General features: G+C 42.9%; 1 protein-coding gene across 1 annotated transcript; it reads right to left on the reverse strand.

Annotated features, from left to right (window-relative positions):
- Window positions 1–2,815: 2,815 nt before the first annotated feature.
- On the reverse strand, window positions 2,816–10,356 carry zbtb43 (zinc finger and BTB domain containing 43). Its single transcript, XM_007911424.2, has 2 exons — window positions 10,263–10,356; window positions 2,816–4,738 (listed from the first exon to the last, which is right to left on the reverse strand). The coding sequence occupies exon 2, from the start codon at window positions 4,721–4,723 to the stop codon at window positions 3,302–3,304; it is 1,422 nt and encodes a 473-aa protein (XP_007909615.1). The 5' UTR covers window positions 4,724–4,738; window positions 10,263–10,356; the 3' UTR covers window positions 2,816–3,301.
- Between the last annotated feature and the right edge of the window lie 1,847 nt (window positions 10,357–12,203).

The raw sequence follows: 12,203 nt of genomic DNA on the forward strand, positions 1-12,203 counted from the left end.
TTTGGGTCAATTTCAATAAGACAAACAAGACTGCTTACAAACCATCAAATGATTATTGGTTTAGCTAATAAGTGTGTGGCTTCGCTCTCCTGCATTGCTGCATTTTGGAACTTTCGAAAATAATCAGAAGTTTTGAACCAAGCATCCATGAACAGAGAATTTTGTTTTAAGGTAATAATAATCCTTGCATTTATTATAGCACCTTATCACGTCTTTGAGATGCTCAAAACGCTTCACAGAATATACTATAAAATGAAGTGACTGTACATTTTTGTGGGGTAAACTTTTAATCTCACAGATTGACCAGTAGATGTAACATGTCATTAAAACCAAACTCATTTTTGAATTATCTTGTCTAAACATTTACTGTGCATTAACCACAACTGTGTTGCCTCAGTTCTTTCTTTCAGGCACAATTGCTCAGAAATGAATAGCATTTCTACTTTTTGCACTTTCAATCTGAATTCAATCTGATGTGCATCATCTGTGGTGCAAATAGAGCTGGTATTATTACATAAAGGATAATACCAATCCGAGGCTGGGCCTGTTCCTTTTTTCCTCCCCCTTCTCTAATTTTAACATGTATAATACGCATCTCGTCACATCAGTGTATTAGATCCAGTCAATCGGTATAACACTTTGATGGTTTGTAACCCAATGTTTTAATTAATTCAGAGATTCTAGCTTGCTATGAAGAACAGACTTTGACTGAAGTCGGACTGTCCTTGTTTTCTTTGTGCCTTCCAAATAAGATCCTAAGATTGTCACTTTCTACCAAAAATTGGAGCTGTACCGAGAAGAAAGTTCTGAGAAAAAACAAGTGTCATTACTATCCATAGCCTAACTTACTGTGTAAAGTTTCAACATCATCTCCTTATAATCCTGCTGTCATTAGCATAGGGGAAATATACTTTTGTACTCTTCTATGAGAAAGCAGTGTGTTTTAGTGATGAAACTTGTATTCTATTAGAACCAAGCGATGACCGCAAAACATGTGGTCATAAAGAAGACTGGCTGACCAGAGTTTCTTTTACCAGTCTGCAATATAGAGAAAGGAACATCATTTAGCATCTGCAAAATACAACAACGCGTAAGTGTAATTAAACACTTTGTCCAATGAAAGCACCAGTAAGGCACGCAACAATGAACAGGATGACTGGCTTCAAAAGCAAAAGTGCTTTTCACAGGCTTTTTAGCTTTGCACAATCTGCCTCTGCCATTGATAAGGTATTGTGTCCAATTGAAGGATACAATATATGCAACACCAAATTTGTCAAAGAATATTCTTAGATGTGGACAAAAACAAGATGCAAATGGACCTCGACAGTTCAGCACTTTGACAAACTATGTAAATATTAAAGACATCATATAATTCCAGCGTGAAGATGTGAAAATACATTCACAATGTGGCAACATCTACGTAGGTACATCGACTATTAAAGTGGGCCAGTCTCAGTGTTTACTCACTTGCCATGGTTAAGATAAGGAATGGGATGCAAATGGAAAGTAAGAAATACAGTATTGTTAAGAGAAGGGTTTCTGGAGCACTGTAAGAAATCACTTACCAAAGTTTACTATCTCTTCTTAAATGCTCTGCTCCCTTCCTTAGATGGACCCAACCTTAGGTGGTGCTGTATTCTGAAGCTCCCCATATTCACAGCCAGAATTCATAAACTTGTTCATGTCTTTCCTCCATAAGTTGGTCAACCCTCACCCACCTGCTTTGATGAGATTCCCAGCTTGACCACCACATTGAAGTGTTCAGAAAGTTAACAAAAGAAGAGTCCTGTAGCTCAGTGGTTAGAGCACTCGCTTTGCAAGTGAGAGACCTGAGTTCAATTCCAGGCAGAGGGCGAAACCTTGGGCAAGTTTCCTTACTCTACACAGAGCCTAATAATAATCCCTCCAAAACAAAACAATAATAAATTGGTCATTTTCAACCCACAACTTTTTGTGGGACATTGCTGTGCGCAATTGGCTGCCGCGTTCGCCCACAAATATACAGTCAATTCACTTTACAGTGTGTTCTGTGAAGCTCTTTGGGACGTCCTCCCGACGTGAAAAGCGCTCTATCAAATGCAAGGATTATTATTATTATTATATCCAGACACACTGGAAATTGTAAGGTACTAATTTATGCAAACATTTCTTCAAAGAAGAAACATTATTTTATAATATAGACTTAAATATATTAAAAAAAAGTATTCCCTTAAAATATGCAGTAATACTAAGGGGTGCTACATTTCTTGGCACATCAGTGCTTTCAAAGCAAATTTAGCCAGGCTAAGGAGCTCCCTGAAATCATCACCAACAGTCAATCCAATTCCTTGAACAGGGAGTTTGTTGACTACCAGTTTAATACTAGTGATCTTATCTAATTACATTTTTACCAGGTTGTTGAATTTTGGCTTTGAGTATGCTAAGGCACAGATCCATCGATCTGACACCTTGGGTTTCTGTGCATTGCTATGTCCTCTAGGTAAAGTGCTACTCCTTCTCAAATATAGCAAAGCTAGTGCTGAAACTCTTTTCAGCATCCTCAGGAAAATCAAATCAAACAGAACATTTAAGCACACAGACTGTTAGCCCTAGTGCCCATCAAGGACCACTGGACTAAGAAGGCCATATACCAAGTCAACAACGAGACAAAGTTACCTTGATGATAAATGAGTACTGTATCTGTTACTTATCCATTTTGAACATGTTGATCTACAAAATAGATCTGAACTTGTCAAATAAGTTTGCATCATTAGACATGGTATTACAAACAAATTAGGCAATGGTAGTAAAGGTTATTATTATTATTATCCTGTTTTAAACTGCTAGAAAGGTCTGAGAATTTTCAGTGTAGCTAACTGAAGAACAGCATTGTTTCCAAGAGATGTAACCCTCCCCATATTGGAAACAGGCCAAAGCGAACAAAGCCATCAGTGTACTGCAAAACGGTTTATTTGAATGTCAAAATATCACGGAATATAACTGAAAATGGATCCCACCAGTGGAGAGCTTCTCCCCCTAGACCCTTGTGGCCAGGGAGGGGTGCTGCGTTCCATGATTTTCTCCAACTCTCATTTTATAGGGATATAAATCTCAGTATTTTGACATTTCAGTGTTGGTATCTCTGGTTAAATAAGAGTTGTCACAGCACCAACACGTTGCTAATAGATTTCCAGGCTGTGACCGCTGAGGCTATGATATTCTACCGTGAATGAGGACATAACTGAATGAGTCAGAAAAAGCACTTAAATATCTTCACCACAGCAAGTACCATATCACGGAGTTGTTCGTCCCACAAGCTCCATCAGCGGACATCGGGTGCCTGGTACAGCTTAGTGCATGATGTCACGTGTCGATGGAAGCTGTCGCGCCACATGAACTTCTTCCCACAGATGTGACACTCGTACGGTTTGACCCCAGTGTGGATCTTCATATGGCCCACAAGATGGTGTTTCATCTTAAATTTCTTACCGCACACACCACAGCCATAAGGTCGAAGACCAAGGTGCATGCTCATGTGCCGATCGCGCTGACTCTTGTGAGTAAAATTCTTGCCACACTGGCAAGGGTAAAGTTTGTAAACCACAGCGGTGAAGCCAGAGTGAGAATTCTTTTCATTGGCTCCCATTCCTAGTTCAGCTTCCACGCCGTACCCTGGCAATCGATTGACCTGCATTTCAGCTGCCATTAAGGAGTCCTGGCGCAGGCCAACAACACCCATATCTCCTCTCTCAGCTGAAAACTCTTCCATTGAAGAACCATAATAATCAACCTGTTCATCATATGACCGATTTTCATAGCCTTCCTCAAAATCCTGCATTTTGGCAGCACCAATATGGAAGCCATTATCGATGCTGGAAGAGTGTATTACAGGTTCAGCCTGAGTAATATTTTCTGATTCCGACATATTCTGCCCTTCGGGACTAGGGCGAATCATCCCATCATCATAATCGTGTTCAAACTTTTCTTGTTTCACGTACACCCACCGTTTGTGAGGCATAATACTGGGTTGAGTGTAAACTGGCCTGACGTAGGGACATTCGGCTCCATCGCTCACTCCCTCCTCACCATCTTGGCTTGTCACCTCTGTGCTAAGCCGGTCATTCTCCCCTGAAGAATTGCTTGGAAGGTTGTCATGCTCGATTATGTCGGGCGGTGACATTCCATTCTCTTTGGGACTTTCTTCATCATTTTCGTCAGCCTTTGAATCTTCCACTAAATTTCTGCTAAGCTCGGGCTGTCCAATGGTTCCAAGTTCTGAAATCTCTCCAGGACCATTGAAATTGCTGCTGCTGGGAGATTGATGATTGCTCAAATGATTAGAATTCTGACGTGTAACTGCTGTGCAGACCTTTAAAAGTTCTGTACATTTGTCCACAACATGCCACATTTGAAGGAAGCTTGCCACTGTTAAATAGCTTACAATTTCAGCGGCTGGCAGCACTAGTCTCCCCGTGTAGCAAGATAGCAAAACATTTTCGAAAGCTCTTGGGTTCATCACATCTGGTAGAAGAATTCGATTACTGTTCTTCAGTAGTACTTGGTCACAAAAATACGGGGAACTGGCTGCAAGGACAGCCTTGTGGGCCCTGAATAAACAGCCCTGGACTTGAATAGCAATGTCACATAGATGTCCCTCTTGACGCTGTTGGTTTAACTTTTGAAGTAGAGTATTAGTAAAATTTGGGAACTCCACACGAAATAAATTAGTTGTTGTCTCCATCATGGACCAATCCAAGTACTGTTCAAAAGACAAGACAATAAATACAATTAAACAGAATTTAGCGAAATTGCACATCTTTCTGAAAAATGCATTCATCTTATGAAATTTACTCGTTAACATATTGGTTATTTTTTGCTAAATAAGTGAGAGAGACATACACACACCCACATACACACACAAGGCAGAGAAATAAAATGTAAATCCAGTTTAAATTCACCGATCAAATCTTGGACCCCAACTCTCAAGTCTCCCAACTCTCCAACCTTTGAACAATATTCCTGCTTTCTCACTCAGTGGTAGAGAAGAGGGGACTCATAGAAGAGGCATGAGTTAAACGGTTTAAGTACTTAACACATCAAAGTACCAACAACTGACTCTCTTTCTGAAATAATACCGACGTATGTGACAGACTTAATATACATTAATATTTGAATCCCAGGCAATGTAATATCAAACATGGATTTAAACCATATTTTTTCAAGATTCAGCACTATAAAGAGGCTTTTCCCCATGTTAGGTAAATATCAATTATACTTTTAAATCTGGCTTCTGGCAAAGTGAAAACATCAAACACTCAACTGGATCATACCTTGAACAATAATTCCCCCCAGCTCCTGCCGCTGGTGTAACAAACTTGAAATGTTTAGTTTTCAATCCAATTTGTTACACACACAAAACACATAACCTTCAAGTAAAAATAATGTTGTGGTCTTCAAACCACAGTAAACAACGATTACATTTCAATTGCAGCAATAATAAAATAATTCTGTTAGGATGTCTGAAAAGTATGGTACTCATGCTCATGACTAAAGCACAGGAATTCTGAAATACACTCGTGTAGCAAATGTAAATGGGAATTTGGTGGGGTTGGGGAAGGGGAATGTTTGCATTCTGTTTTCCCATGACTGTGGTAAATCTGGCACTCTCAGCATGGGGGTGGGTTGGGGGGAGATCTAATGTACCAACACATTCAGAGTCTGGCTGCTGGCCAAATTGAAAAAGATATTTCAATCTTGGATTTTATTTTTTGTTTTCCGTGGCAAAAAATAAAAGAAAAGAAGGTCTATGCCGGCTACTTGCTCTGTTACAGGCACACACTATTTCTTTCAACTTCAAGATTAAAACACAATTATATTTCTATCATTAGGTGGTGCAAACGCTCAAAATCTCTAGGGCAGAATTTGGCTAACTGTCCATTAACTGCTGGAAAGAGTACAGCAGGTCCTCAGTGTCTTCTTTCAAATTTCCCACTTTGCAAGAGAAAACTTTTACAGCAAAAAAGTGCATCTTCAATTCCAAGCACAAACAATGCACTAATTTTGATTATATTATGCATTTCAAAACAGATTCCCAATGTAACTCTTCAGATCTTAATACACATGTAAATATTAATTCTGTGAGTTTTAATTTCGAGGGTTACAACATCGTTGATTGGCCTTATATTTATACATGTAATCATCTAGCGTGGGACAATGATCAGCATCTCTTCTGAAAGGCAGTAATAAGGATACTAAAATAGGAGGCACAACCGAAAAAATAATCACAGCTAATAATAAGGGAATATACATAGAGTGAAGATGGAACTAAAGTATTCATTCCATGGCACTCATTATTGCTACAATATTAATATTAATCATCCTGAAGCTTTAACATTAAAAGCATATAGAAAACTCTTTTGCAGAAGTATAGCAGTGACCGTGGTAAATGGAGCACTGCAAAGGAAAGTTCAGTAACTTGAAGTTAGGTTGTAAATTAGCTGTTGTCGCTTGTGCATGTTGTATTAACTGAAACCACTTCAGAGCTCCTGGAGCACTGTACAAAAAAGTCATCACATCAACTGGTTTCAAGATGATGTTGAGCAGCAGACCATTTTCAGTCCAAACACTGACAGGGTCAGAAACAAATTTATGAAAAAAATTCAGCAACAAATTCTGCTTCCTTATTTGATGTTCAGTTGGAATGAAACTTGCTAAAGCAAATCCCTTTTTTTATATTTGTGGTTCAAAATGAAAAACAACAGTGAATGGAAGTTGTAAAAACATTAATACAGTAAAGGGCCATTACTTGCCTTGGTCACAGACAGGCAGGGGGGCTTTGTTTGAAGTCCAAAATAAATCTGTGCCTGTTATCTGTACAAGTTATAGCTGTATTTCTGGTTTTATGAAACAGTCTCCCCACCCTCAAAAAAAATGCCGCCATCTGGTTTAAATTCACACCATCTCTAAGCCTTTTAAAGCTTTGTAGACAGAGCAGCGAACATAGAAAGTAGGATAATGAATATCAATTTCATTTTAGGAAAGAATGCCACGCAGACAACCATGAGTTACAAAGTCAAAAGGGTCTTGTGAAGATTCCAATGGTCCAAAGTGTGTATTTTGTTTCACAATGGGAATAGCAACACAAAATAAATAAACTGAAATGTATGTATTTCTTATTTATGCTGCCAGTCCCGAATTTCTTTTACAACTACAGCAAATTGGAACGTTTTCACATTGGGAGGATCTCCCTTTACACAAATTTAAGATGTTTAACAAATTTTAAAAGTGGCTTAAGATGATCATTTTATGAACATGCTGTTCAACCTGGATTTGTCATGGAAAAAAACCTGAAAATTTTCAGTAGGTTTAATTTATCAGAGTCTCAGAGTTCACAAAAGAAACGTCTATGTATTTTCTATCCATGACTGTTTGTGGGACACTGCTGTGCGCAATTGGCTGCCGCGTTTCGCCCACAAATATACAGTCAATTCACTTTCCAGCACATTCTGTGAAATGCTTTGAGACGTCGAGAAGACATGAAAAGCACTATATCAAATGCAAGGATTATTATTATTATTATCTATAATTTTCTACTTCACTGACGCTTTTTCACAGGTAAGTGTACTTCACAACCGCATGACTCAGCCTGACAAATAATCAAGTGGAATTCTTATGCAGCTGAACTCATTTCTCGCACAGCCATTCTATGCCCAAAAAAACAACAAAATTACATTTGTATAGCGCCTTTCACGTTGGGAGGACGAACCGAGGCGCTGGACAATCAGTGTTTTGGACCCGAGGTTGGGATTGGGGAGGGTGGAGAGTAGGGGGGCAGGAGGGTGATCGAAGGCACGGTCGAAGAAGTGGGTCTTGAAGGAAGACAAAGACAAACAATCACACATTTGTAAACCATCCATATTGCATTGTATAATCTTGCTAACCTCACCTCTCACAGCAAATTTTCCTCTTGAGCATTCCCACATATTAATGTCATCTATATTACTGCATACATCAGTAAGCATCACCCAGCCTTTTATACACCTTTACAGAATACCTAGAAATATTTGAAAAGCTGAAAATATTTGGAGCAGCAGGATATTATGGAACTATATGGGCTATGCAACATAATCCATTGCTGCTTTGTTGGCCAACTATTTATTGTGCCCAGTCAAATGATGCACACCGTGCATCCTATATTTATACCATGAGTAAGAATGTTTACACAGGAAACTATTAGTATTGTCTCTGATAGAAGCCCATAACTGAATTATGCAAAACACTAAAGTGAAATTATCATTTATTTCTTCATAAATTCTTCATAAATAAAACAAACCCAATTATACTGTTTTTTTTATTTAAATATCAACTGGACTTGAGTTAATAATAATAATAATCATCCTTGCATTTGATATAATGCCTTATCACGTCTTTGAGACGTCTCAAAGCACCTCACAGAAAATACTGCAAATTTTGTAGGCAAAACAGCAGCCAATTGCGCACAGCAGTGTCCCACCGCAGTGTTACGGATTGAATGACCAAATTATTATTATTTTTTAATTTTGGATGGGTTATTACCCCTGGAAAAGCGATCTGCCAATCCACTAACAACCACGTTCTTACTTACTGCTAGGTAAACAGGCGTTTGGAGTAAGGAAACTTTCCAGCGTATTGTCCTGCCTGGTAGTCAACTCAACTTCAAAAGTTGAGTTGACTCAGTTTTAATAGAAAACAAAAAGATGGTAAAACAGAACCTATTTGTACAAGAGAGCTGAAGGTACTGAATGTGATGCGGAACAACAAGCTACACTCCCCACTGGTTGCTAACCGTTGCCTTGATGTCACTGGAGCATTGTGTATGGTAGTATCAGTTATGTGATATCTTCCAAGTGTAATGTTTATTTTCAAAGTGAAATATCAACATGCAGGATTGTGGATTGAAACACCAGAACACGGGACTGTGGAAAGTATCCATAGGATATAAACTGATAAGAGACTATGTTCTCCAAAGTCAGAAAAGCAACCTCTAACCTGCCTCAGCCCCAATCTCTGAACAATATTGCATACCACACCAATGTGATATGACCATTTTTCATAGCAATGTTCCTGTGGTTCTGCGATCAGAGATCACAGTGTGGTGTCACTTTTATACTGTGGGCCCACACCCATGTAACAAGTTAGTCCAGCCTTCTCAAACATTTGCCAAAGGATCTTAGAAAACAATCGAGGCAGAACTTTTGTTTTGAGGCAAATGTACTGAAAGTGAAAGAGTGGGATAATACGGCTACCGAGACAGATTTATTTTTTAAAATAATTCAAAACTGCATAAATATACTCATTATAAAGTTTATAAATGTAATTGAGTGGCCAGCCTGTTCAGGTGAATGTTAAAATACCATGGCACTATTCTGAAAGTGAAGGGGGATGTCTCCCAGTGTCCTAAACAACAGTGTATAATTGGTCATTCACTTTACGGCTGTTTGCAGGATGGTGCTACGTGTACGTTGGCCGCTGCATTCGCCCACAAAAATAGTCACCACACTTTACAGTATATCCTGTGAAGAGTTTCAGACATCCTCCTGATGTGAGAGGCACTGTATCAAATGTAAGAAGCGTGAATTATTTTCTCATGTAACGTCCACCTGAACAGGCACCTTAATGTTTCACCCACGCCTCTGACACTAGACTGACCCAGTGATGAGAACACCTGAGCCAGGCAGACGTTATAGGTGTGATATAAAAAGATTATTAATTACGAATAATAATAATAATAATACAGTACCCCCCCCCCCCCAATCCTTGGCAGCTAAATTCAATGTGAAACCAGCCAACTCTCAACCTAGCTTGCTGATACCACAGGTCCGGCCTACTTCAGTTCAAGTGGCACGCCCACCACACCGTAGCTGCGCGCCGATTGGTTCGGGCCCCCGTCAATCTCTCGCTTCAGCGCCTAGCTCGCGGCCTGCATTGGACGACGCGCCCGTCACTCAGCCTATCAGGGTAGGTTGTCTCCAGGGAAAGGGCACTGCGACGCTTCGATCAGCATCCCAACCGCCCCATCATCATCCCCATCACTCGGCGAGCGCCGGGGAGGCCTTCCCGGGTAAACTGTGAGGGCAAGGAACCGAGGGGCGGGGGGACGACGTGAAGATGTAAATAAAGCCGGAGAACGAGGGGGAATGTGAGAGAGAGAGAGAGAGAGGGAGAGACATGTTGCATGAGGAGGCGGCGGCAGCGGGGCCTGAGCGGCGCCGCGCGAGGCGAGCGGTGTTTGACGGACTCCTTACCTGTGCGCCTCCGCTTCACCTGAGCTCCCGCCCGGACAACCAACCGCCGCGCTCGCGCCGCCCCTCACGTGACCCGGCCTCGGGCCGGCACCGCTGCCACAGACACAGCCACCGCCGCGCGCATTGCGCCGTGTAAACAAACGGGGGAGGGGAGGGGGGCGGATTCAGCGCATGCGCACTCCTGACCCCTCTTTTTTTAACCCCCCCTCACGCCTTCAGCGAAGCGCAGGCGCACTCGAACCGCCTCCCGGTCACGTGCTCACCGCCAACTCCTTCGCCCTCAACCCGGCGCTGCGCAAGCGCGTGACTCCTCTTCCCTCGCAGAGCTGGATCACGTGGGCCAGGGCAACCACGTGCCCGTTACCTGGAGCATCTCAGTCCCAACAACAACAACAACAACATTACATTTGTACAGTGCCTTTCACGTGGCCAATGGCCTGGTCGAAGAGGAGGGTTTCGAGGCGGGACTTGAAGGAGGCTAAGGAGGGGTCGAGGCGGAGTGACTGGGGGGTGGAATTCCAGAGGTTGGGGGCAGAGTGGCTGAAGCTTCTCCCGCCAATGGTGGGGTGGGTGGGTCGGGGGACGTGGAGCAGCCAGAGCGGCTGAGCGGAGGGAGCGGGCGGGTTGGTAGGGGGTTAGGAGGTGGCAGAGGTAGGGTGGGGCGAGGCCATGGAGGGCTTTGTAGGTGAGGACCAGGATCTTGAACTGGATCCTCTGAAGGATAGGGAGCCGATGGAGTCAGGCGAGATTGGGGGAGATGGGGTCACGTAGTTTGGTGCGGGAGAGGAGTTAGTTCTGGATTATCTGCAGCTGTGGAGGGAGGAGTTGGGAAAACCGACAAACAGGGCGTTTGCATAGTTGAGCCTGGAGGTGATGAAGGCGTGAACACGAGTTTCAGCGGCCTGAGGGGTGAGGTAGTGGCGGAGTCGGACGATGTTACAGAGCTGAGCAAAGGCAGAGCGGGTCATGGCTTGGATGTGGGGAAGAAAAGGATGAGGGTCGAACAAGACAGTAAACCCAGGCATAGCGACTTTACAGCAACGTGCGACAACAACAATACATTATATTTACCCGGTGCCTTTCATGTTCGGGAGGACATCCCAAGGCGCTGGACAGACAAGTCAGAGATTTGGACTTGAAGAGTGGGTTGGGACCAGGAGGGTTGGGGTGGGAGGGTGGCCGAATGCGCAATCAAAGAGGAAGGTCTTGAGACGTGCTTTGAAGGAGGCAAGACAAAGTGACTCGGGTTCAAAAGGCAGAGAAGCTGAAGGCCCGACGGCCGATGGTGGGGCGGGCCAGGCAGGGGACGCGGAACAGGAAGCAGCCTGTTGAGCGGAGGGAGCGGGCAGGTTGATATTGGGTTAGCAGGTCACAGAGATAGGAAGGAGCAAGGCTGTGGAGGGCTTGGAAGGCGAGGACGAGGATTTTGAATTCTATCCTCTGGGGGATGGGGAGCCAGTGGAATCGAGCGAGGGTGGGGGTGATGGGGTCATGGAGCTTGGTGTGGGAGAGGACATGAGCTGCAGAGTTCTGGATGATCTGCAGCTTGTGGAGGGAAGAGTTGTGAAGACCGACAAGCAGTGAGTTGGCGAAGTCAAGCCAAGATGTAATAAATGCATGAATGAGGGTTTCAGCAGCCTGAGGGGAAAAGCAGTGGTGGAGCCGGACGATGTTGCGGAGGTGGGTGAAAGCAGAGTGGGTCATGCCACAGATGTGGGATAGAAAGGACAGTTGAGGCTCAAACAAGATGCTAAGGTTCTGGACTGGCTCGGTAAGGTGGAGGTCCATCCATGGATGGAGATGCTATCGGTGCCTGAGGTGTGGAGGTGCTGACATGAGTCAATCAGGAGGACCTCAGTCTTGTTGACATTCAATGGGAGAAAATTAGCTCTCATCCAGGACTTGATGTCCGACAGACATTCTGTCAGGACAGCAGTGGTC

Source organism: Callorhinchus milii, unplaced genomic scaffold (genome assembly GCF_018977255.1).
Source record: "Callorhinchus milii isolate IMCB2004 unplaced genomic scaffold, IMCB_Cmil_1.0 Scaffold8, whole genome shotgun sequence".
Classification (NCBI taxonomy): Eukaryota; Metazoa; Chordata; class Chondrichthyes; order Chimaeriformes; family Callorhinchidae; genus Callorhinchus; species Callorhinchus milii.